At 42.8% G+C, this 27115-nt stretch overlaps 1 protein-coding gene across 30 annotated transcripts in view; it reads left to right on the top strand.

The window, feature by feature from the left end:
• STAU2 (staufen double-stranded RNA binding protein 2) overlaps positions 1-27115 on the top strand; it is a 226220-nt gene that overhangs the window by 41793 nt on the left and 157312 nt on the right. For all 30 annotated transcript variants that reach the window (XR_010598909.1, XR_010598908.1, XM_065585770.1 and 27 more), the window contains 2 exons: positions 11478-11637; positions 17550-17657. Coding sequence is in view for 28 of the 30 variants with exons in the window: in XM_065585770.1 (XP_065441842.1) it covers positions 11478-11637; positions 17550-17657 (268 nt within the window). In the remaining 2 variants the exon portion in view is untranslated. The remainder of the gene's footprint in view (positions 1-11477; positions 11638-17549; positions 17658-27115) is intronic.

The raw sequence follows: 27115 nt of genomic DNA, 5'->3' as shown, positions 1-27115 counted from the left end.
CCATGCACTGATAATTTTCATTACTTTTCTGTTTCTGTGATACCTTTTTTGAGATAGTGTGACCAGAACAGGATACAGTATCTGCTCTTGTACTGGAGAAGCCTACAAAACAAAGGGCCTTCCTTGTCCTGTGGGGAATTAAGGCTTATTCTCTTGAAGGTATGGCAATTTCTTGGGCTGAGAGGGAGTCCGCCAATGTAGAAAGTTTTGGCAGGTTGATATGTGGCAGACTATCCTCATATTCACCAGGCCTCGCCAGGTGGATATATATATTTCATTTAGATGCTGTAATGTGAATTCAGTCATCTTTAAATCTCAGGAAAAACTTCCTAACTGTAAGGAGAATGGAACAGACTGCCTAGGGAGGTTGTGAAAGCTCCTTCACTGGAGATTTTCAAAAAGAGGCTGAATAGTCATCTGTCTTGGACAGTTTAGACACAACAAATCCTGCATCTTTGCTGTGGGTTAGACTAGATGACCCTTGCGGTCCCTTCTAACTCTATGATTCTTTGATCTTCAACCATGAGGCATGGCTTTATTAATTCACTTGCACCCTTGAGGTCTGTGATTTCTTTAGTTATTGATGAAAACAGGAGCCTGCTACTTCCCCAGGTGGGTGTGGCAAACCTTGGCAGAAAGATGTTCTGCAAAGGGCTTACCCTAACTAGAGATACCCCCTGTGTAATATAGTTTTTGCTACAGCCTGGGAGGGCCCTGGCAGGAGCCGAGTGGCCAGGGACAAGGGGCCGGGCAGGGATGCGACCGAAGCCGGGCAGGGCTGGAGACTGGCCCGAGCCCATGGCCCTCCTTGCTCCCCTCCTCTTCCCCCCACCCTAGCTCCGTCTTCCTGGGCCTGAGCGGGAAGCCTGCTTGCTTCTCAGCCCTCCCAGGCTTCCCGTGTGAACAGCTGATTCGCGGGAAGCAGGGGGAAGGAGAAGCAGGGCGGAACATTCATGGGAGGAGGCAGAGCTGAGGTGAGCTGGGGCCGCGGAGGGGATCGCTTGTTAAATTTAAATGCCCTTTTAGAACCAGTTGTCCCACGCGGGACAACCGATTCTAAAAGGGCTTCTAAATTTAACAACCGGTTCCCGCGAACTGGCTCCAGCTCGCCACTGGATATAAGAATTCTGTGCCCTTGCAGAAATACTTATTCTTCAAGTTCTCTCTCACTCACTCTCATTCTTCCCTTTCAGATCCATAGAAACAAACATTTATTGTTGGTAAAGATGGTTTTAGAGGCAGAATTTTGTAACTTCAATGCCTGTTCACATTAATACATTTCTTTCAATGGAAGAGGAGTCCTGCATTTTAAAATCTCATGCAAAGATTATTTAAAAATAATTTTTAATTTCTAGGTGCCTCTGGTTTATAGGCACCTTAACAAAAGTAAACTAAGGCAATATGCTCAAATAAATACCAGAGCAGGAACCAGACAGGCAACCTTGTTCTTCTCTCTCTCTGTTTTTTCCCTCATATTGCCGTTGCTAATTTCTGTTGGTTCTTTTCCCTAAAACCTTAGTCTATGTTCTGATCATCTCCTGCCTTTACTATTGCAACTTTGTCCTCTCTAGCCCCCTTATCCCCTTCAGTTCTCACACTTCAACATACTGCTTACCAGTTTCTTCTAGCACTCCCACACTCATTGATTGTAACCCACTGTGGATGGTAAGGTAGCATGGTTAAAGCCTTTGCTCTGCATTAGATAGGTAGTTAAAGATTATTCCATCTGGCATAAGGGGCAGGGAAAAGCCATGTCAGGAACAGGAGGAGGCATGCATAGAGTGAATCTGCAGAATGGTCCCTAAGGGACTGTTCCAGATGCCAATTTAGCCCCTGACTGCCCGCAGGACTTGGGGTGATAGAAAGGTAGTTTAGAACCACTTTTGCCTCCCACCTCAGCTGTGTCAAACAAGCTGCATGCCATTGAGAATTTGACCCTTAATCTGCTAAATTCCCCTTCCTAGTCAAAGTGCTTCCTGCCCACAACTCTCCATCATACAGTGCATCCTCCTCCTCCGTACTTCACAAAATGACCTCAGCCACTCTTCTAACTTCCTCTCAACACATACACCTTCTCTCAGCACAAGTATCCTTCCCTATCCTTCCTAAATCGTTTTGGGTGTTGGGACTGTAAAGATGTGTTGCCTCCTTTCCTAGCTATTGAGTCTTTTCTCTACATGGCAGGAGAGACAGAGCAGCTATCCTTAGTATCTGTGACGTGGGTAGTGGGGATTCCTGCCTGGGAATGTCCATGGTATTAGCCTTGTTATGGGGACACACTTACAACTTTTAACTATTTGTAACTGAGTGAGGGGACAATTCTATTGTCCGTGTTCCCCTGCCTCGGTTATAATTTTAGTGCAGGTGGGGCCTTCTCAGAAAAAGCAGCTGAAGCTTGCAGTGAGACAAGCATAAAAGAGAAAGTAAGGAGAAAAATATTTAACAAGTTTGAAGGAAACTCAGAAGTGACATGTAGGTGTTGGGACATAAAACAGGAAGATTCCCAATCAACTATTAGAATAAAACCAAGTTTAGACCAGGAGAATGTGGGAGGATAGGTAACTTTTAAATTGGGAATGTCTATATTTTGTTTGAAGTTTTCTGCTTACATGCCACTCTTTCATCAGTGCATCAGAAGCTCTCGTTCATAATTTGCTGTTTTCCCTTGTTCTCTTCCTTTTTACTTCATCTCGTTACTTTTTCATCTCCTCCATCCCCTCCTGCTTGCTCTATTTTTCTGTGTTTTTTAAATAGTATCCAGGCAGGCATGGAGCCATTACTGCCACTTTGAAAAGTGCAGTTTCTGCGTTAGGCATGCATTCAGTTTCAGTGTGCTGAATCAGCTTCTGGAGGGAGATGGAGGGCAGGATTCTGGACTTAATATGCATTTCAACAGTGAATAGCCAATGCAACTGGCACAACATGAGCATTGTATTACCCATGAACGTAATGTGTGTTTTTTAAAGTGTTCGACTCTTACTGTCCATGATTTTCTGTTGGTCCTGGTGATAGCTCTGATGAGTTGGCCTTTGCTCATTGCCTATCTAAATGTTTTATCTTTGCTAGCAGAGAAATGATGAATGGCAATATGCAGTATTAAAATTTCATTTCAGTCTAGTGTCTGTGTCACACAATTTGTTATATGTGCATGATAATGTTGTTGTCTGTTTGTTACCAACATCACTTGAAAGATTGCAGGAGGGATAGCTCAGTGGTTTGAGCATTGGCCTGCTAAACCCAGGGTTGTGAGTTCAGTCCCTGAAGGGACCATTTAGGGATCTGGGGAAAAAATCTGTCTGGGGATTGGTCCTGCTTTGAGCAGGGAGTTGGACTAGATGATGGCCTGAGGTCCCTTCCAACCCTGATACTCCATGATTCCCCACTAAATAATGCCTCATTTGTTTATTCCTTAGCTTTTCCTCATTGGGAAAGTGTGATTATAAATTAAATAATAATTCTCTAGTTTTTATATATTCATTACATTCTGATATAGCAAGTAAATACTTATCTAATTTTCAGAAAATTGTTTTGCTTTTAACACAATTCATAGTTAAGGGACATAGATTTTCAGCCTTTTTCCTTTTAGTAAGTGCAGATTGTGCCCACCAAAAATATCAGCCAGATCCTCAGCTGTTGTAAATCAGTTTAGCTGTACTGCAGTAAGTGGAATTACACCTGTATACACCAGCTGAGGTTCTGGCCTCTGCCCACAGTTTTCTGCACACAGTTAAAAGCAGACACCAAGTATTGGTAGTTAGATGTCAAATTACCTGATTTGCCCCTATTAATAGTCTCCCAGATTTGTGAGTGCAAATGATGGATTTAATTAGATGCCTAAAAGCTAATATTTGAACCTCCAGTTCACTGCGAACATAGGAATATGGGTGCAGATTTTTTGAAAGTGCAGAATTGTGACTGGAAAACCAGAAGCCAGTTTTTGAAAAGCTGAGACACAGAGTCAGGTCAAGTGGTTACTTAAACTGTGGATAACAAATATTTGAGGACAGTTTTTAAAATGCATATTCTGTGCACAATTTGATTTAAAAATACTTAGTATTTCCTTAATAATTTCTGCATACTCAGGTGACTTTTTTCAAAGCTTCTGAAAATTTGAAGGGTCTTATGTTGTTTTTTCTGCCTATTTTGAAAGCTTCCTTAATGAAGGTAACTTTGAATCTCTATATGTTCACATACTTGAGCATCACAATTATTGTTTTTAACTTTTGGCATAGGTATTCTGTTACTTGTGGGTTTCCCAGGATCAGATCAAAATACAGATTTCACAGGCTGATTATGGTAGAAGAACTAGGGGGGAAAAACAGAATTGATAACACACTGGTAATTATAAATTCTTAAAGTTTTAATTTTCAGTCTGACCTTGAAAGGAGAGAGTAATCTGGGATGAGTAGAGATGATTCATATAGTTCTGTAATTCTGTGTATATGGTGTAGGGGAAATCAACATTAGGAAAAGAGAAAACAATTCTGTGCTGTATAAACAAAACTATTGAATGTGAATTTCAGAGAATTACCTTTCCACTCAGTAATGGATGAGCAAGGCTATATGTGGAATATAGTGGTGCGTCTTCCTTGTTTTACTGTTAAAATGATATTGTAGAAATAGATCATCCAGAAGAGGATGCCAGAGTTAGTGGATTTTAATTCTCTAATGACGTTAAACAGAATAGGTCTGTATTTGGGAAAGAGGGCCCCTTTGCTCCCATGTGTGGGAGTAAACCTGTGGAAATAACCATAAGGAGGGCTATGAAGAGAGGAATGTGGCTACACTGGATGTTATCCTTCTTCACTCACATCTGCAAGAGATCCATGTGGCTAATGGGTTGCTTAGAAAAATGGGGCATGGCCACAGAACACCTGCACTAAGCAACTTGCTCCCCAGAGGAACTTCAAATGTTATGGAGAAAAAATTCTGTACAGTTAATGCTGCTCTGACTCCCCTGAATTCTCTATGGCACTATTCTCACATTTGTAAGGGTTACAGAATGTAACTGTAGGCTGGGCAGCGAATATCACATGGCTACCAGCTTGGCTATGTGGACACAGGGAAGGAGAGGCTAGAGAGAAGCCTGGAGGGAAAGGCCCTGGCAATGGGCAGCTCAGATCTGCAGAATTGATTTCCTATAGGTTTCTGGATCTTCACATGTTTCAGTGGCCCTATTTGCTGACCACTATCCTTTGTTTCTGTATCTAGCCATATGGAATGGGGAAGAGTATGCCACTTACCTCTGCTCTTCTAGAGCTTAGTAGTAATAGGGCTTATTTCTTTCTCTTTACATAGGAGGAGAATATATTAGCCATTAATATTGAGAGAACATCATTGAGCCATATATATTTTTGATGGGTATAGAGAGGACAAATGAAAGAACAAGGACGTGAAATACAAGAACAAGGAACCTAAGTAAGAGTTGGACAGTGTTGGCAGAAGTTATTTACACAGAGTTACAATAGGATGAATGATTAAGGGAAGCAGTAAGAATACATAGCATAAATAGTTTTTAAAAGGAATTGGAAAAGTGTCTGGAAGGAAAAATATTGCAGGGATCACTGCTTAGTCAAATGGGGAATAAATCTAAGCAGACTTTCCAATCTCATTGAGCTTCAGATTGCATTTATTTTTTCCAATGATAATGTAAAGAAATTTACCATCTCCGAAACATTTATGCCATTGGAAATCCACAAAAATACAGGAAATGCAAAATGTATTATACTGTAATATCAACATATAGTAATACTTTATTTGTTTTTGTGTATGTGGATTTGATGGCCAAAAAGGAAGAGGCCCCAAGGGCTCTTTAGTATGCAATTAATATTTTGGCCAGAAGATCACCAGATTGTTTCAGTATGCTTATATGTTATGACATCATATTCCAGTAAAATTATAATGAACAGAAATTTTGTTTGTCTCTGTGGCAAACCAAAATGAGTTTTGTAATTGTCAACAAACCTTGGTGATTTATTTAATTATAGTGGCGCCCGCTCACACCAACCTAGTTAAGAGTCTGTCAGCATTTCTGTTATGAACCCCTATTTTCAGGGTTTATAACTAGCTGTAAACATTTGTACATTGCTGAAACTTGGCATACAAGGTCACAGTTAAGGAGCAAATTTCCAATTTCCGATTGTCCATTCTTAGGTGATACCAGTGGAGTCAGCTACAAAGTAGCCTCCTCTTCTGAGGAGGGCCTTTCTGATTCTATTAAATTTACAGGAAATAACGAAAAACTGCTTTGCAATATATTGTTATCTGCAGTTTCCTGCCCTGATGGGCTGGTAGGACTTACCAAATTTATTAGAACTGTAGTAGTCAAATGTTTTTAGGTTGCAGTCCACTTAAACTAGACATTGTCTCATGGATTCCAAACCTCTCATTTCCTTGTACTATAAGCACATTCCTTTTGGTTCTTAATTATTCATAAAGGTAATATTAGGACAGCATCAAGGAGTCAAAGATGAAAATAACTTGATTCAGTATGTGGCTGCTTGTGAAATCCTTTCATTCTGTTGCTATTGTATTTATGTCTTCTCAGTGCATATAGAACTTGTTTTCAGTGCTGAATCTCCCAGTATTCTCAGAAGCCCCCGATGTTCTCTGCAGGTCACTTTGTAATTTAGTTCTGTCTCATTCACTTTGTGTTGTCTGGAAATCTGATTAGGGTTGAATTTTCATGAAAGAAAAACTTGATGAAGGGAAATAAGAAGCAGCCATGCAGACTACAGATAGGTGCTTATTCTTTTAAGTTTAGCTAGTTGAAAACGCCTCCAGAAACTCCAAAAATCTGGATTTGAAGTCTAATATGAGGTGTTGTTGTAGAGATGTGTAGTTTTGGTCTCATGGTTTTAGAGAGACAAGGTGGGTGAAGTAATATCTTTTACTGGACCAACTTCTGTTGGTGAGAGAGACAAATTTTCAAGCTTATATAGAGCTCTTCAGGTCTGGGAAATGTACTCAGAGGGTATGTCTACACAGCAATTAAACGCCCGTGGTTGGCTCATATCCGCTGACTCAGACTTATGGGGCTCGGGCTACGGGACTGTACAATTGTGCTGTAGGCAGTTGGGCTTGGGCTCCAGCCCGAGCCCTGGGAACCTCCTACCTCACAGGGTCCCAGAGCTCAGGCTCCAGCCTGAGCCTGAATGTCTACATCACAGCCTTACAGCCCTGCAGCCTGAGTCAGCTGACATGGCCTAGCCACAGGTGTTTAATTGTTGAGTAGACATACACAGAATGTCACAGCTAAATACAAAGTGGAACAAATTCAGGCAATGATTTTTAGTATCCAGAAAAGTTATGAATGTAAGCTCCCAGCATGGGCAGTGGGTGAACGTGTCGTTGGGGGAGGTTAGCCCCTGGCCCCTCCCCCTCTGGCTGAGGCCCTGCCCCTCCCTTTCCACCCTTCCTCCCCTGCTTGAGACCAGAGCACATCTCTCCTCCCCCGCAGCTACCGAACCCCCCGTGCACCCCAAGCCCCAATGCGCCGGCTGGGCGGAGCGCCCCCAGCCCCAGCGCGCTGGGTGGGTGGCATGGTCCCAGCAGAGGGGCGGAGAGGCAGTCTCAGCCCCGGGTCTTGTGCACACCAGCCCCAGCCTGCCTGCCCCCTAGCCTCTCAGCCACAGAAGAGCAAGAAGGGAACTGGAAGCAGGCAGGAGGAGACTTGGGGGCGGAGCATAGCCTTCCCCTGTCTATGATATCTGCTGCCCATGGCTCCTAGGCTCAGCTTTTGAGGGTGTTGGGCAGGTTTCCTTTGAGGATGAGGTCTGAAAGGCCAGGTAGAGAGCGGTTGCATTGTGAAAAGTGGTCACTCATAGGTGATACGGTTTTTTTTGTCTCTTATCATTTTTCTGTATGAATTCATTTGAGAATGATGACTCCTTCACCCTCCCCCGCTCGTGTGACTGGAAAGGTGTTGACAGGCCACTTCACCTTGAATGGTCCCTTAAACTATGTGTTAACTACGTATGCTAAACAATCTGTTCCACCTTGTATTTAGCTGTGACACTCTGAGTACATTTCCTAGACCTGAAGAAGAGCTCTCTCTCGCCAACAGAAGATATTACCTCATCCACCTTGTCTTTTGAAATATAATAGGAAGTGTTACTGTCTGAAGACTGACTGCTTCACCACTGTGACAGAAGCAGATCCATGGAGTGCCTGGGAGTACTCCATGGAGCACAGCTTGGGAACAGAAAATATACACCTGTTATCACTGTGGTGATGCAAAAAACCCCAAATCATTGTACTGGCGGTTGATGTTTTTCTGTCCTTCGTAACAAGATTATTCAGACTTAAGGTGTAAGGGAATCTTACTTCTTTGTGAACAGAGTGGGGAGCCAAAACATCTTTCAGCACAACTTTTTAACATTACTTTCTGCCGCTGGCTTTGTGATTCTGTTTGTAACGTAGCACCATCACATGTTAAAGACAATGTAAACATCACAGCGCACCTTAAGGCTGTTGTATCATGATTATTTTAAGACTCTTGGTGACTGACACAATTTGTCCTCCTCCCTCGTCTCGTTCTCTCTTCCCCCATCTCTCCTGCTTGTTGGAAATTTGGAGTGTTTCTCCTCTCTCTCTACTCACCCTTTTCTAGGCTGTGCAGAGGCCTGGCAGCTTTAATCCAGTTCCTTAGAGCTTCATGTGCTGCTTGACATGTTCCTGGCAATGTTCATGTTATCAGTGCTCTGCTCATTCTGTTTGAGACCAAGCAGAGTAAGAGGATCTTAATCAAAACCATGTAAAAGTTAATCACTTTGCCAATGCCAAAGAGCTGCATGAGGCTCTAGAGCCCCAGGCTGACTATCACTTTTCTCCATTATCTCATAAATAGCTCCCTAAACACACAATTTTTTTTTAAAAAGGGCATTTTGTGGGACCTGAGTCTACAAAGTGAACTAAGGGTTATGTACTCCCCACTGTCGTGTGGCATGTAGGAGAGTGAAATCATTTTAATTACGCATAAAAGGGGTCATGGCAGACTATGATCTGTAAGGCAGTTGTGTGGTATGTTTTCCTGCCACACTAACTCCTTGTTTGAAGGGAAGTGTAGGAGACAAGGGGTATTGCCCAGCAGTGGGGTGAGGAGTCAGGAAACTACTGCTCTGAATTGCATGTTCCCCTTTGCAAATGGCAGCATTTATCCTGCCTTATGTTGAACTGTACATCATGCAAACACCATTAAAGCAATCACATGGGCAGATCCACTGGCAGACAACACTATATCAGCTGTGAGGGAGGTTTGTGGGGTAGTGCCTTATTTTTTCCACTGGTCATTGGCAATGCTCATAGATGCACACTTTGGATAGGTAAGATGCACTGTTTTGTGTCAGAGAGCCACTTCATAACTCTTAACACCATAACATTCTTCTAGGTCAAATTATTATTTTAAATATTCCCTATAAACAATATTATCTACTGAATAAAATAAATTGAACAATAGAAAATTGTTAATGTAATATTGAACAGGTAATTGTAGTGGGTTTTTTTGTCTAAGTTTTTACTTGTCCCGTCTCATTTATTTTTAAAAAATATAGAATGATCATTTTAATAGTAATTGCTTACAGATCTCATTGGTCCTTCTCCTACCCTCCCCCCCCCCCCCCCCCAAAAAAAAAGTTTAGTTGGGCTAGTATGTGAGGGAGTTACAATCTGTGAAGAAAATAAGACAAAATAATAGAGCAATAGCAGTATTAAACCCTAATAGGTCCCAACACTACGTGAAAGTGTAAATCATGCATCAGAGAAAACAGGCACCTTCAGAAAACGATAAAAATAAATTAGCATTCCCCAAAGTGTAACTACAATTGGAGATGGGCCTGAGATGTAAAACATTGGGCATATTTGGATCTAGTGTTTTGGTTCTGCACATTATAGGTATATTAGAACTAACCACAAAGCTCGGGAAAATTGAGATTTGGGTGTTGATTCAGACCCATCTGTATTTGCAGTCCACTATCTCAAAGAGAGACTTCAACCAACCTTTTGTTTAATTATTATAGAGAAATCCAAAAATCTTGACACAGATAGATAGAATCATCATCTTCATAAGTCAGTATAGACTAAGATATAAATAAGGGAGAACATATCTTAATAAGGATTGGCTATAATTCTTACATGGATATAAGGTTACTATGTATTTTAAGAGAAATAAGAGAAGGAAAAAAAGAAAGTAGTTCACCCTGATTTTGAATTATATTAGCTTTGTTGTGATGTGCCTGGGTTGTGGCCAAACTGTTTCACCTTCTCAGTCAACTATTTAAAGGTATCATATACTCAGCACATAAATCAATTCTGATATGTTAATTTTTTCATGAAAGGAATGTCCAGAGTTTTAGAAGAAGATCCATTATCTGAGGAGGGACCTCCAAGTCTCTAGCATGAGGCAATTCACAATTGTGTATAAAAAGAACCCATATCATTAGTTTTAAATTCATTTTTCCTTAAAGAGATTATGACTAAGAGCTGTTTAATTATCTTCATCTAATGTACTGAATCACTAGGATTCAACAGAGCTTTTCACTAGCTCTAGCCTTATTCCTGTAGAGCCTACAGATCTATTTATCCATTTAGCTATCTGTGTTCTTATATTGGCACCTATCTCTGTACTATCTCTTTCCTTCTCTGCTCTGAATGTAGAAGTGTGGGGTCATTGTGAATAAAGGTACAACAGTGGAAAAGTTTGGGATATTATATATATATACATTTATTTACTTTATCTTAGTTTTCCCGCAATATCTTTTCAAACATATCCATATACACCCACAAACAAACCCTGTGAACCAAGTAAGGTAGTTCTCCTACAGGCTGAAAAGGAAGAAAGAGACGGTGCTTATTATTTCTAGATTTAGTATGTGGGAAACACTCAGATACTATGGTAATGAGAAGAGTTTCTTCCCATCCTCTGCAAGAAGCTCTGATCTTGAGCTCCAAAAAGAAGTATCCTGTCCAAATCCCAACCTCTTCATGCCTCCTTACCCACAACCTCTTCCTTCACTTCTTAGATTTCTTCACCTTCTCTGTGATCTCCGTAATAAGTATACTCAATGTCAATGCTCCCGTCCCAAGTTTTCTTTTCCAGCCTTCCAGCTCTCTCTATAGCTTCTCTAATACCTGAAGCTACCCATGCACCTTTCAGGGCCCTTATTGGATAGACCCAATGATCCTGTTTCTTTCATATCTCTTTATTCGTGTGAGGGAAGGGAGCTACTTTTATGTAGCCCACCACACTTCGGACTGGAGCCAACAACTACTGCTCCCAACATTCTTCTGGGATTGTTTGTGGGCTGGCCAAGAAATGCATAATATATTTTGCTCATATATCCTTTACTGGGACCAAAAAGGCATATTGTCTATTTTAGTTATTACTGTACCATAAATAAAATTCACATGATATTTTCATAAATTGTGTTGCGTGTTTTAACCCATAACAAGGAATTAACTTGTTGTTTATTACTTCATAGGTATCACTGCCCAGTGCCTAAGATTTTTTATGTCCAATTGACTGTTGGCAACAGTGAGTTTTTTGGTGAAGGAAAGACTCGTCAGGCTGCTAGACACAATGCTGCAATGAAGGCTCTTCAAGCTCTCCAGAATGAACCTATCCCAGAAAAATTACCTCAGGTTTGTGATTTAAAAACTTACTGAGCCTCATTGTCAAACTTTGGTACTCAAATCCCGCATTTGGATGTTCATGTCATTAAAAGGTTGTAGAAAAAAACAGCTCAGTGGATTTTTTTCAGAATTCTCTCTCAAGCAGCCATCTCTCAGAAGTGTTTGCATGCACAGAACATATTTTACATTATTTTAAAATATTAGAAACAGGATGTAATTTCAGTCTGTGAATGAAAACTGCTTTAAAATAGGTTAAAAAGCAAGTGATGAGAATAGGAAGGTTCTTGTTATACATCTGATGAAACACTAATAAAGTTTTAAAGTCTAGAAGCTGAGAGAAGAAGGGGAATAGGTGTAATCATTGGTGATTGGAGAGAGAGATAGCTAGTAGGTGGATTCAATGGTGGGCTTGGTTTCCTAGAATCCACAAACTTCTGAGAAATGGACAGGACTCTGGTATCATGGTTCTGTTAAGCTAACTCTCACAGCTTATTTTTCAGTTTTCAATTTTTATAGTGTTGAATTCACTAGCTGGTTACTTTTCCTAATAACCATAGTAAATCTGGTAGCAGCTGAACAATATAGAAACCAGGTGATTATTGTCAAAAGTCAGTTTATCTAGCTCCACATGCCTATTGCTGAAGGAAGTGGTAAGGAACAAACTATTGAATAGACTTAAGTTGTGACAACGCATAAATTCTTCTAAGGTAAAATGGAAAGATTGTTAATGGTTGTTAAGAAGCAAATAGAAAGTTTTGTGGTCATCCCCAAAAGTGCATCCAATACCTATTTAATCCATGGCCTCACTGAGAATGAATTATTATTAGTAAATGTATATAGTGCCATGAACGTGTTCTACAGACTATGAAAAAGACTGGTCCCTGTCCCAAGAATTTGTTATTATATTCTGATATTTTTCAGAATAAAAGCAAGGTTGCCAAATGGTGATGTGTATTTTTGAAGTGAATGTTTGTGCATCAGGAACCTCACTGAAATCACCGACTCACTTTAAATAGGCTATCGAACAGCTGTCAGATGGTTTTAGGTTTTCAGCCTGTTAGACCCTTGGTGGTTCATTAGCTTTCTTCAGTGTTGCATTTGTAAGGATCAATATTTGCATTGCTTTAGAAATGAAAATATTCTAACACATTTTTAAAGAATATTTAAGCAAAATAAATAAATAATTAGAACCATCTCACAGGTAACTTTGCAAATGAAAAGCTTTATAACAACAAAATTGCCAAGTGACTTGAACCAGAACACACATACTTGGAAGACACAAAATCCCTCAGTGCACTCCCTTTTTGACAGTACCTATTGAGATCCTGTGCAGAGCAATAATTTAAAAAAAATAACTAAAAATACCTGGAGTTTTTTGTTTTAAGCTACCATTTAAGTGTGAAATAATTCTGTTTATCAAAAAGAACAATTATGCAACTTTTATTCCTCTTGCTGTTCCCAAACCATACCTGAATAGTCTTCATTGTGGGTGAGAGAAAATTTTACTAACCCTCATTAGTTATGCCATCATTCCTTTTCTGGATCAGGGAGTATATTATTTACCTCAAGTTGTTCAAGAGGATTGGTTAGGAGTCTTTAAAAAAGAAAGATAACACTGCTCTACAGCCAAAATGCTTCTGAAATAAATGTAGTCAAACTTTACTAATTCTGGGTTACTGAGAACGAAAATGATGCTTAAAATTGTTGATTGGCTCTAGTTTTCAAGATATGCTATTGGGTCAGTATATACGACCCTTGACTTGGGAATGGCAGAGGATAAGTGAGTTACAAAGGGAAGGGATCTCAATTTAAACCAGAAATGACTAAAATACATCTTTGACTGGATCTATGAATAAATCTGACTGGGTTTGGACAGTACTTGCTTTTTAGGCAAAACAATGAATGATGCAATCTGAAGCTGGTATTGCGTCATACGTGATATGAATTGCATCATGTTATTCCTAGAAGTCATGGATGATGCAATCATAACGAAGCTTACATCACTCTGCTGAACAAATTGCCCTATATCAGCTCTAGAAATCATACAGTGTCGTGCTCTCTTATTTGTCAGTGTTTGATTTTGCAAAGGGACACATTTCTGTTTAGCCAAAGTGAGCAGAGATGCCTCGTACAGTGCAGATAACTTCTGCTATGTTTGTGGTGAAGTGACTTTTGCATCACAAAAGCGCAGTATAACCACTATGGTTAAGAAAGCCTATCACCTTTATTTTGGCTGCAAAATTGGAGATCAGGACAAGAGGTGGGCCCCACTCATATGCTGCAACACTTGCGCAACAAATCTTCGCCAGTGGTTGAACAGGAAAAGGAAATCTATGCCTTTTGCAGTGCCAATGATTTGAAGAGAGCCAACAGATCATACCAGCAATTGTTACTTCTGTATGGTGCCTCCAGTTGGGAAAGGTGTGTCAAAGAAGAAAAAGTGGACTGCGCATTATCCAAACATTCCATCAGCTATACACCCAGTACCCCATGGAGAAGGACTGCCGGTTCCTGATGCACCAGAATCATTCTCACTTGAGTGAGACAAGGAAGAGGATGAAACTTCTGAACCATCAATGTCAGAGGACCCACATTTTCTCCCATCCTCCTCCTCTGAACCACACCTCATAACACAAGGTGAACTGAATGACCTTGTCAGGGATTTGGAACTACCCAAGAGTAAGTCAGAGCTGTTGGGCTCCAGACTACAGCAGTGGAATCTCCTGGCAGGTGATGTTAGGGTTTCCATGTTCCGTGACCGTCAAAAGGATCTTGTCCCATTCTTCTTCATGGAAGGTGATCTTGTAGCCTGCAACAACATTGATGGTGTGATGGCAGCCCTCAACATCGTTCATGATCCAGTTGAGTGGAGACTGTTCATTGATTCATTGAAGACGAGTCTTAAAGCTGTTTTACTGCATAATGGCAATGTTTTGCCATCAATTCCAGTTGGTCATGCAGTCCATATGAAGGAAACCTATGACAACATGAAACAACTTTTGAGGTGCATAAACTATGACCAACATCAGTGGCAGCTTTGTGGCGATTTGAAGGTTGTTGCTCTCTTGCTTGGTCTGCAGACTGGATACACAAAGTACTGCTGTTTTCTCTGCGAATGCGATAGTCGTGCAAGAGATTCCCACTACATCAAGAAAGATTGGCCACTCCGACAGTCATTGGAGCCTGGGAGGAAAAGTGTTCAGCATCCACCACTTTTTGAATCAAGGAAGATTTTGTTACCATCCTTACACATCAAACTGGGTCTGATGAAGAACTTTGTCAAGGCCATTGACAAAACACAAGCAGCTTTCAAGTACCTCCGTGGAAAATTTCCAAGGTTAAGTGAAGCTAAGGTAAAGGAAGATGTCTTTGTTGGTCCTCAGATTCGTTGAACTTCTTCGAGATGATACATTTGACCATGCACTGCGTGGCAAAGAAAAGACGGCATGGAAAGCCTTCCAGTTAGTGGCAATAAATTTTCTCGGAAACAACAAGGCAGACAACTACAGGTTGTTGGTGGAAAACCTCCTCAAGGCATACAAAAGCCTTGGTTGCAACATGTCACTAAAGATACATTTTTTGCACTCTCATCTAGATTTTTTTTTCCACCGAACTGCGGAGCAGTGAGCGACGAGCATGGCGAGCAATTTCACCAGGACATTGCAACAATGGAGAAACGCTATCAGGGCAAATGGAGCCCATCAATGCTTGCAGACTATTGCTGGACAGTGACAAGAGATGCTCCATTTAATGAATACAAGAGACAAGCCAAGAAGCGCTGAGTAGACACTGAATAGGACTAAACTATGTACATAATAGTTTTTTTGCCTTTTGTTTCATAATAAATGGTATTTATATAACCCTTTTGCTGATTTTTAAAGTGTTACATATACAGGACAGGTGAAATATTATCATGTAAAGCAACCATAAACACATGAAAAGGCCTAGGTTTACAATTTATGATTAAAACTCTACTATCTACACAATATACATAGACATAAAATGTAAAAACTTAAATATCTTAGAAACAGTAGCCAATCAGTAGTTTTAATTGTCATATTTGAATTCAGCACATCAAAATACATAATGAATAGCACATTTTATCTCTGAAGCAGACGACTTCTCAAAAATTGTAGACCAGTGTAATTTAAGATGATTTAAAAGATCGTAGGAAAATATGGCCTTTCCTTTTCCTTCTCTTCTTCATTTATGTTTTCCGAAGGACTGGATGCTGTCTTAAAAAACCCAAGCTGTGAAGACTGAATATTGAGATATACTTTTTAGTTCCATACTGTTTTTTTGTTTTTGTTTTTTAGTATTATATTTTTTCAGGAAGAGTCCTTGAATTCAAGATGTCCATTAATGAGGACAGGAAAATGTTGCTTATTCTTCACTTGCCAGCGATCATATTTGTTAACATCATTTATTTTCTGATGTCCCACAAAGTAAACTGCTATCATCCAAGTATATATACTAATAAGTAGTAATGGGAAATAAATTATGTGGGTAGTTCTGTTTAGATGCTCATTTCTTCATGGTCTGTGTATGTGAAACTGGAAAAGTTATTTATTTACCCAACAAAAGCAATAGGATCTCAAATTAAACTGTATGTCCCAGTCACAAGAATATAACAGCATCATTTTATCAGGTCTCTCAGGATATCCAGGCTTCCAAAGGATAAGCTGTGGTTGTACAAATCTGAGATTCTTAACTGAAACTTCTGTTGGGCTGTCCACATTGTTCTGTATCTGTACAAATTAAAGGGCCTGGGGCTCCGGCCACCGCGGAGCTCCGGGCCCTTTAAATCCCCGCCCGAGCCCGGCTGCCAGAGCTGCAAGTGGGTTTTAAAGGGCTTTGGGCTCCCCGCGGCGGGGATCCCAGAGCCCTTTAAATCCCCACCGCGGAAGCTGGTGCAGTACGCCATACCGGACCATACCGGCTTACTTTCACCTCTGCTCTTAGTGCTATTTACCTTTAGAATCAAGTAGATTTGCATGGGAAGTGATGTGTGGTATCCTATAACTGTAGCGATTACATCTGTCAACTGTCTCTAAAGAGAAAGCAAGCAGGTTGACTTTAGGCAACCTGTCTGTGCTGGGAAATACTCAGTGAAGACAGGGAACGGTGCAGCCTGGAAATGTACTGGTCAAAAGGAAGAGGGACGTGCCTCTCCACCTCCAAGAGAGGTGACGGCTGGAAAGCTGGAAGCCTGAGAATGGTGCCCTTGCTAGATCACTGAGAGGAGAATTCCACCTTGAGAGAAATACAGATGTGGGCCTGGTACTTTGAGGTCCATAGAAAGAGAGAGAGGTCAAAGACACAGCTTGCCCTGGAACTGTAACAGTCTTGTTATGGGCATGAATAGTGTGTGTTATAGACTGTTATAAACTGTGTTTCTAATCAGCTTAAAAGTCTGTAAAAATTGCTTATTTTTTAATTAATCCTTTATAACCATGTATAACTGTTCCCTTAATATAAAGCATGGCTACATTTTGTGTCGATTTTACAGGTAAGTGGATGGCGGGTAATGTGTTACTCAGGTCATAACATAGTGTGACTTATAGGAAGTCAGGAACTCTTGCAGGGACCAAAAAATGTAATGGCTCTTCAGACAGGTTACGGTAATTAATAGGTGAACATCAAAGGAAGTTTCACTCTGGAAGGTGTATGAGAGACTAAGTTATTTCATAAATGTGACATTTTACCAAACCACTAAGTAACTATAAGTCTGTAATTTATACTTTGAAATAATTACGTATAAATATTAAATCTCTTTAAAGTTAAATTATGAAATACTGCAGTTTACACAGTATTGTTTTGGTGGAAATATATTCTAGACATTGAGGAATAAAGGGGAAATTGTATTTCTGCTGCTTGAAAGCAAGCATTTGAATGTGCTTACTTTGTTTTATATGATGCAGAATGGAGAGGCAGGAAAGGAAACGGAAGAAGAAAAAGATGCAAACAAATCTGAGATCAGCATAGTGTTTGAAATTGCCTTGAAGCGCAACATGCCTGTCAGTTTTGAGGTATGTGTTATTTATCTGAATAAACCAGTTATATATTGAGCTGTCTGCTGTCTTATGAGTGTTTATAAAAACTTAATAAGCAACAACTAAAAGTAAAAAGGCTGGGTGAGAGCATTCATTACAAACTCGCTACTCTCACAAATAAATGCATGCAAATTCTAAATAGGAAATGAAATTGAAAATGAATCTGAATCTAAGGTGTCATTTTAAATTATTAAATTGGCTGCTCTGTCAAATAAATGTGGGCCAAACGTGTAGACACTGATATGTCCATTGTCCTTCAGTCTTTAATGGATGGTAGTGACTATTTGTTTATCCTTTGCCATCATGGGGTGTAAATTGGAATTGATAGCCATGTTCAACATAGAAAAAAAATCACACTCAGAGAGAGAGGCAACATAGACCTTCTCTCCTAATCCTGGGAGATACTGCAAGACGTTGAGACACCATGAAAATTCCCATAAGGACACTTCACAAGACATGTCCCCTTCTCAAAGAGTTATTGGTAATGCCATCACTTCTTTTTTTTCCTATCTCTACTTCAGTCTCCATATCTTTCTCCTCCTCAAATCCCATTTTATCTATGGGCCGACTCTTTCGCTTAATGCTCCCTATTTAGGCCCTGATCCTGTCAATACTTAAGCATATGCATAACTTTACTCACATAACTAGTTGCCTAGACTACAATTGCTTATATAGTTAATGGTTGTATTATTTATCTAGTGCTATAAGGGTACAAGTTGCTCTACAGTAATGGTGCCAAACAAATAACAGGTTCCTTGCCACTAAAGGGTTTATACTCCACAGCCACATGCTACCACAATGTAGGGTTTCATAGGGCAGCCTGCCTGGAGCACCCTCCTGTGGCAGGTCATGGCATGACAGGCACACCTGCTTCAGTTTTCACCCTCAGGTGGCCTAATAACATCACTTCTGGCTTTCTTATCTCAGTATTACCCCTCCTTGGGACTGGTTTATTACAGCATCATAGTCCACAAGAGGAGTCCCAAATATGTAGTCCAATTCTCACCCCAATGCAAGCAGTCATTAAAACTCAAGACATCTCATCCCTCAATGCCCCACATACTGGTGCATTCAACCATGCCCAGACTTTCAGTCCTCTCTTGTCCAAGGACAGCCACCTCAGCCCTTCCAACTGGAGTGCAGTTTCATTCTTCTCAGTGGGAGCCCCCACAGCCTCTGTGCTGGGAGCATCCCTCACTCCTCCTGACCCTTTTGTGGTTCTGGCTCTCGGGCCCTGGTGATGTCAGTGGGTAAGCTCCTCTGATACTCCCCTGCCTTCAGCCCTTTCTGGCCCTCAGTTCCAGCTCTCAGGCTTAGGGTCAGCAGGCAACTCCCTCTGCTGCTCCTCCTGTCTTCATCCCTCTCTCAGGAATGCCAGCCAGCAAACTGCTTGTGCTGTTCTCTTGCCTTGTCCCAGAAACTACCTTCAGCTTTCTTCTGGGACTCCTCCAGTCCCCTGGTCTCACCTCCCCTTCCTGACTTGAACCAGTTTGCTCTGACTCTCTGGGAGTCGTCCTCACTGGATCTCTCTCTGGTCCTTTATAGCACCTAGGTGCTGCACCTCCCTCTTAATTGGCCAAGTGGGAGCACCTGCTGTGGCACACGGGCGCTGGCTCCAACTTCAAATATAGGGGCCATTTACCCTGTGACACAGAGTCATTTAAATCAGTATACTAACATATAGGGAGATGGGTAATGAGTCCACAGTAGTTGGGGGTTTGGAAGATTTTTGAAGGTGAAGAGTGACTGTGCTTTGGAGGTGTTAATCAGGAGGTTGTTCCAGCCATAAGTGGTGTCAGGTAAGAAGACATGAAGGTGGAAATGTCTGGTACAGGGAAACTCTACTGTGCCATTTGCACAAGAATATTCTGAAGGATGTAATTACTATTAATGTTGTTTCCATTAATTATAAAAGGATCGTTTCTTGCCTGCCTACCAAGAAGGAACAACATGTAATTTAAAAAAATATATATTGGGAATATTTTCAAAATCACAGGAATTAATCTCTCAAAAACATCAATTTTTCTGTGTGTGTTATTTAGTGTCATTAAATGTAAATGTTGTTGACATTCTTGGCTAGACTTGAGGCTTAACCTATGTATTGTTTTAAAAAGAGGTCTTATATTTCAGTAAAATGACTAACCAATTTGTGATAACCTGCAGGATTTGGTGTTTATAATGAGATTGTTCTTAAGAATATTTTGTATTATTCCAGTCATGCATTAAAGCTTTCTTTCTTCTTCGAGAGATGTCCCTGTGGGTGCTCCACTCTAGGTGTTGGTGCGTCCCTGCGCCTTCACTCGGAGACTTTTCGTAGCAGTACTCGTACTGGCCACACATGCGCAGAGGCTGCCCCCCGCAGTGAGTCTAGGATAATAGTGCGCATGCGTGGCCAATCTCCTCAGTTCCTTCTCTACCGTCCCCGGCCTGAGACGGAGCTCAGCAGACTCGTTAGGAAATCCCTCACTTTGTTACTATTACCTGTTCTAGTAGTTAGTTTGTTGTCAGTTCTTGTTAGTGTAGCTCATTAGTTCTTTTATCTGTTAAAAAAAAAAAAAAAATTCTCTCAGCCGCAGCCGCTTCTACCATGCCTGGCTCCACAGGCTTTAAGCGCTGCTCTACGTGTAAGGACGCTATTCCGCTCTCTGATGGCCACTCTCATTGTATAAAATGCCTGGGGGAAACACACATTCCCCAAAAATGTGCCCACTGTACCAAACTCAGTTCCAGGGCACGAAAGGACAGGGAGCTTAAACTGAAACTGCTCCTCCTGCAGAAGTCTATCGGGTCAGTTTCAGACCCAGGAGCCGACTCCAGCTCTACTGCCCACCACAGCCCCCCTGCTTCAAAAAAACCGAAGAAAGCTACAAAAAAGGGGCAGCCCTCTCCAGCAAAGAAGTTGGTGAGGCACAAAAGTGCCTCAGGCAGGTCAACAGTTTCCCTGCCTGTGTTTCCTCGCCTCAGCACTTTTGAAGAGCCGGGCTCCTCAGGCACCGCACGAAAGCCGCCTCAGGCTGCGGCGGTGGCGCGAAGCTCCGGTGCCGAGGCTTCAGGCTTTCAGTTGCCTGCCTCGTTTATGGCACCGTTCGGCACCGAGACGAACACGGTGCCGACATTTCCAGCCTTGCCTGATCCTGTGCGGGCTGATGTTGTCCCTCCGGCACCTACCACGGCACCGGCAATCGCAGCACAGGCTGACAGGGAGATCAAAGGAAAAACCCCTGCTCAGAGGAATGTTCCCTCAGGGCAACTTCCTCCTCCGCAGCTTTCACCTCATGCAGGAGCCTCACCTTTTCAATTCACTCAGACAGCAGATCTATTGGTCTCACCTATTCTGCAGTCTCCCCTGATAAATGCCTGTTTTTCTCCAATGCTGGATTCAGGATCAGAACAACCTTCCTCCAGTGAGGAGGAAACTGATCCACAGGCAGTTTTTTCTCCTTCTCAAGACTCCCAGACCCAGATCAACAGGGGTTACAAAAAAACTACCTCAGCCTGTTCTCAGTATCCTGCCCCATGGGGAGTGAACCCTTGGATGGCAACACCTATGCCCTACCCACCACCTTGGCAATGTTGGGCACCATGGGCATCGTACCCCCGAGAACACATGCGCTACGGCACTTCGACCAGGCGCAACACCGGTTTAGCACTGCCTCGTGACGGACCTGCCAGTGACATAAGATACCAGGCAGCACCGTCACACTCCCAGGAGCAACTGAGTCCTGCTCCTATTCCAGCAGAGACCGATGTAACGCTTGAGGAAGCCTTACTTCCCCTTCCTCCAACCCCGTCGGATGACTATGCCAAATTCCAAGACCTCTTTAAAAGAGCTGCAGGTGACTTGAAAATTATCTTAGAGGCAGTCACTGAACAACGGCATGAACTAACAGACATTTTGCAGCCCTCTTCTTCCTCTAGAGTGGCATTACCAATCAACATAGCCCTTTTAGAACCCGCTAAATCCATCTGGCAGAATCCAGCCACTAGCCTACCTACCTGTAAACAAGCGGACAGGAAGTACTTCATTCCTTCAAAGGGCTCTGAATTCCTTTTTACCCATCCAGCGCCAAACTCATTGGTAGTGGATGCAGCAAACCAGAGGGCCAAACAACAGTACGCCTGCTCCACCCCAGCCAACAAGGACAGTAAACGCCTGGACCTCTTCGGCCGTAAAGTATATGCATCCTCGACGCTACAATTTCGCATAGCTAATTATACCGCAGTCCTTGCAAAATATGACCACAAAAACTATAATAAATTCATGGATTTTATTGATCACATCCCAGAACAGAAGAAACAACAATTCACAGCTCTGGTTTCCGAGGGACAAACCATATCACGCACCGCTCTCCAAGCGGCCCTCGATGTAGCTAACACTGCAGTAAGGTCGACCGCCACAGCAGTGGTCATGCGACGAGGTTCATGGCTCTCTTCCTCCTTCTTCCCTCGAGAGGTCCAGAGCACCATTGAAGATCTTCCCTTCGATGGGGAAAAACTTTTTGCCTCCACCACAAACGACATGCTTCATTCGATGAAGGACGCAAGAGCAACCCTCCGGTCCCTAGGCCTCCAGCCACCTGCGACCAGAAGACGACAATATAGATATCAACCTTATCACCGACCACGCTACCCCACATTTTCACAACACTCCTATAGACCACAGGAACAACAACAGCAACAACAACGCCAAAGACCAAGATTCCAGCGTCATCGTCCTAATTCTACAGGGGCGCTGCAACCCCCTCCAACTAATAGGCAGATTGGTCGAGGGTTTAGAAAACAGCGTTCCCACTTCAGCCGGCACACCTATCTTTGGACACCGCCTACGACCATTCTCTCATCAATGGCAGAAAATTACATCCGACAAATGGGTCATAGAGGTAGTTACAATTGGATACGCCATCCCCTTCCTCTCCCTCCCTCCCTCCCACCCACCCACCCTCCCCGTCCCTCTTCAGGGACCCATCTCACGAGCAACTACTCTTCCAAGAAGTGCAGCATTTCCTTCAACTGGGAGCAGTAGAAACTGTGCCAGAACGACACAGAGGGAAGGGTTTTTACTCCCATTATTTCTTAACAGAGAAGAAAAATGGGGGATGGCGACCAATCCTCGACCTCAGGCGGCTCAACAAATTTGTCAAAAAGCAAAAATTCAAGATGGTCACTCTCACCACTATAATCCCAGCGCTGGAGCAGGGCGACTGGTTTTCAGCCCTCGACCTACAGGATGCCTATTTTCATGTGACTATACACCCATCCCACAGACGATTCCTACGCTTTACTCTCGGCTCCACACATTTCCAATACAGGGTTCTCCCTTTCGGACTGTCCACGGCCCCCCCGTGTTTTTTCCAAGATCCTAGCCGTAGTTACAGCCTACCTCAGAAAACAAGGGGTCGTAATATTTCCTTACCTAGACGATTGCCTCCTCAAAGCTTCAACGTTCGACGAAGCTCTCCGATCCATACGGCTTACCATCGATTGTTTCCTATCTTTAGGCCTGCAAGTAAACAAAAACAAATCCACATTATACCCCACCCAACATCTGGAGTTCATAGGGGCATACCTCGACTCCCGGACGGGGTTGGCATCTCTCCCACCAGCTCGCTTCAATTCTATAAGTCAACTAGCCACAAGGATTCGCAACAGTCCCCAGGTGACTGTCCGGGACTGCCTACAAATACTAGGTCGCATGGCCTCGTGCACCTCCGTCGTTCAAAATGCACGTCTATATATGAGGTGCTTCCAAGCGTGGTTGGCCACGGTGTACAGGCCGAATGTGCACCCTCTAAACAAGACTCTCTCCATACCTGCCCGAGTCAAAGATTCTCTACAGTGGTGGACAATTCACTCCAACCTCTGCTCTGGAGTCCCCTTTCTTCAGCAGGCTCCATCCCTCATACTGATGACCGATGCATCTCTGACAGGATGGGGTGCACACATGTCTCACCACACAGCCCAGGGACTTTGGTCTTCAACCGAGACCTCTCTCCATATAAATGTCCTAGAACTTCGAGCCATTCGCAATGCGTGCCGTCAATTCCTACCACTGATCAAGAACCAACACGTACGCATAATGACAGACAATATTGCATGCATGTTCTACGTGAACAGGCAGGGGGGAGCTCGATCCCAGTCCCTGTGCACAGAGGCTATGAAACTCTGGAACTGGTGCATTGCGAACAACATCCGGGTATCAGCGGCCTACCTTCCTGGAGTGATGAATACCACAGCGGACGAACTAAGCAGACGTTTCCCGTGGGATCACGAATGGGAATTAAACGAGCACATCATTCGCGACATATTCCGTATTTGGGGCTACCCAGTAATAGACCTCTTTGCAACTGCAAAAAAACAAGAAATGTCCCAATTTTTGCTCCAGAGCAGGGCTAGGCAAACATTCCCTGGGAGACGCATTCATGATCCCATGGCACCAAAACTTACTGTATGCGTTTCCCCCGATACCGGTTCTGAACAGGGTCCTGATAAAAATACGAACAGATGGAGCCAAAGTGATCCTAATTGCCCCATCATGGCCCAGACAGCCCTGGTTTCCGTTTCTCACCAAAATGTCCATTCGACCACCAATCCCCTTGCCTCTCATTCCGAATCTCCTATCACAACAACACAGCCGTTTTCTCCACCCCAACTTATCCATGCTCCACCTCAAAGCATGGTTCCTACATGGTTCTCCCAAAATGAACTAGATTGTTCTGAACAAGTTCAAAGAGTGCTCCTGCATAGCAGAACACAATCTACTCGCACCACCTATCTATGTAAGTGGAAACGATTCACACACTGGTGTTCAACTAAACAACTTAGTCCCACGTCAGCACCTCTTCCGCTCATACTTGACTACCTATTGGACCTTAAGCAATCCGGCCTTTCTTCCAGTTCCATCAGGGTCCATTTAGCTGCTATTACAACTTTTCATGACAAAATTGAGGGTACTTCCGTATTTGCTCATCCTATCACCAAGCGCTTCCTCAAGGGACTCCAAACCCTATACCCAGACATAAAACCACCCACCACCCCGTGGGACCTTCATCTAGTTCTCTCTTGCCTAACCCAACAACCATTTGAACCCCTAGCCACGTGTTCCCTTTTACACCTTTCGATGAAAACAGCATTTTTAGTGGCAATTACCTCCGCCAGGCGGGCAGGAGAAATAGCAGCTCTTATGGCAGACCCACCATATACGATATTTTTCAAAGACAAGGTTACCCTCAGGTTACACCCCAATTTTCTTCCTAAAGTACACTCCTCGTTCCACATTAATGAGCCGATTCACTTACCAACCTTTTTCCCGAAGCCACATGCGAACTCGTTCGAAGCCTCAATGCATACACTAGATGTACGCAGGGCCTTGTCCTTCTATTTGGATAGAACCAAACCTTTTAGAAATTCTTCCAGACTTTTTGTTTCCATCGCGGAGCGTTCCAGAGGTACACCTATTTCTACCCAGAGACTTTCGAACTGGATTTCTCAGTGCATTCGGTTGTGCTATCAGATGAAGAAAGTTACACCTCCAGACGGCATCAGAACACACTCCACTAGATCTATGGCTGCCTCTGTAGCATTCTTACGCAAAGTTCCCCTGGCTGATATCTGTAAAGCAGCTACCTGGTCCTCTGAGCACACTTTTGTTAAACACTATGCCCTTACTCAAGGCCCTCTATCTGATATACGTTTGGGCAGGGCTGTACTATCAACGGCGTTCCTATCAGATCCGAAGTCCCTACCTCCTTAAGATACACGGCTTTTAAGTCACCTAGAGTGGAGCACCTACAGGGACATCTCTCGAAGAAGAAGAGGAGGTTACTCACCCTGTGCAGTAACTGACGTTCTTCGAGATGAGTGTCCCTGTGGGTGCTCCACTACCCACCCTCCTCCCCTCTACTTCGGAGTTGGGGTAGCCTCCGTTGTAGAGAAGGAACTGAGGAGATTGGCCACGCATGCGCACTATTATCCTAGACTCACTGCGGGGGGCAGCCTCTGTGCATGTGTGGCCAGTACGAGTACTGCTACGAAAAGTCTCCGAGTGAAGGCGCAGGGACGCACCAACACCTAGAGTGGAGCACCCACAGGGACACTCATCTCGAAGAACGTCAGTTACTGCACAGGGTGAGTAACCTCCTCTTATCTTTATCATATGATGGCTGTAGAATGCTCAGCATTTTCTTTATCTGACAAAGCTTTAGTAAATATTAAAGCTGTGCTCTGTTACATAGATGAGCAAATGGTTAAAGGTATTTAATGGTTCATGTGAACAGTTTTTCAGAATTGCATAATATTTGGAGAATGGGGAGAATTTGTAATGTAACTTAGGGGCCAGGTCCTGCCCTATGATGTCAGTGTGATTGTATGGGTGGAACAGAGCAGAATTTTGGTCCTAGCAGTTTGGCTAATGGGGAATTACACAATCACATAATTTCGCTTACTCTGCCTGATAAGTAAAGCTAGTATTTGTTCTCAAAGAACTTCCAGAAGCCATGTAAAGTAGTTTCTGTGTATTAAAGAATTGATTTTTAAAAATGCCTTAAAGTATCAATACCCTATAGTAGACGAATTCTACTCCAGCCCAGTAGCTGGTATGTGCCTTCCAGGGCTGTTCAGAGGCCAGAGGGATTATAGCGTGCCCCCACTGCAGCAACTTGCAGCTATTTTAGGACTTGTGTGGGTCTGTTACTGAGCAAGTTTTAAAGATGAGTACAGTCATTAGTCACCCTATGACACGGGTAGTCAATTATTTTTTGTCAAGGTCCAAATTTCTTGATCAAGGTATAGTCAAGGTCCAGACTCCAGAGAAAATAATAATAATAAAAAAAAAATAATTATAAGTAAATAAAAAGATTTCAGGGTCCGTTTGAAAGCATCTGGTGGTCTGGATTTGGCCCTCAGTCCACCGATTGACTACCCCTGCCCTATGAGCTGTTGCTGCAGACCAAGGGTTTTGCCTATTGCTTCCTGCTGGGCAGTAAAGAGAAATCTCAGCCTTTTGCCTTCATTGTTTCATGGAGGTTTATAAACTGGTTTATGCATTTTATGTTCCTTGTGTGTGTGTTCTGTTTTTTTCCATTCTTTAAAGAAAGGACTGACTATAATTAATGTTGCAGTTGGCAAATTTGGGGGGAGAACCATGCATTGTTTGGGTGGACAATACCATGTGTCAGGATGTGGCAGTGTATGCATGTCCCGTCTCCTGTTGAAGTGGATGATGAGTGTGCTGACACCACAGTAACGGTCTGCCCAACTGTTTCAGGCCTCATCACGATAAGGCACAACGGTCAGATTCAAAAGGGTGGTCCTTGGGTTCAAGGCAGTGAGGCCTAGTGGCCAGCCTCAGAACCGTGGCCCTTGAGTTCAGGGTTGTGCGGCCTAGGGGTCAGAGTCAGTACAGCTGCCCTCGGGGTCAGGGCTGTGTGGTCTAGGGA

Source organism: Chrysemys picta, chromosome 2, assembly GCF_011386835.1.
Source record: "Chrysemys picta bellii isolate R12L10 chromosome 2, ASM1138683v2, whole genome shotgun sequence".
NCBI classification, from domain to species: domain Eukaryota; kingdom Metazoa; phylum Chordata; order Testudines; family Emydidae; genus Chrysemys; species Chrysemys picta.
The sequence above is the reverse complement of the archived record's forward strand: the minus strand, read 5'-3'. Positions and strand labels throughout refer to the sequence as shown.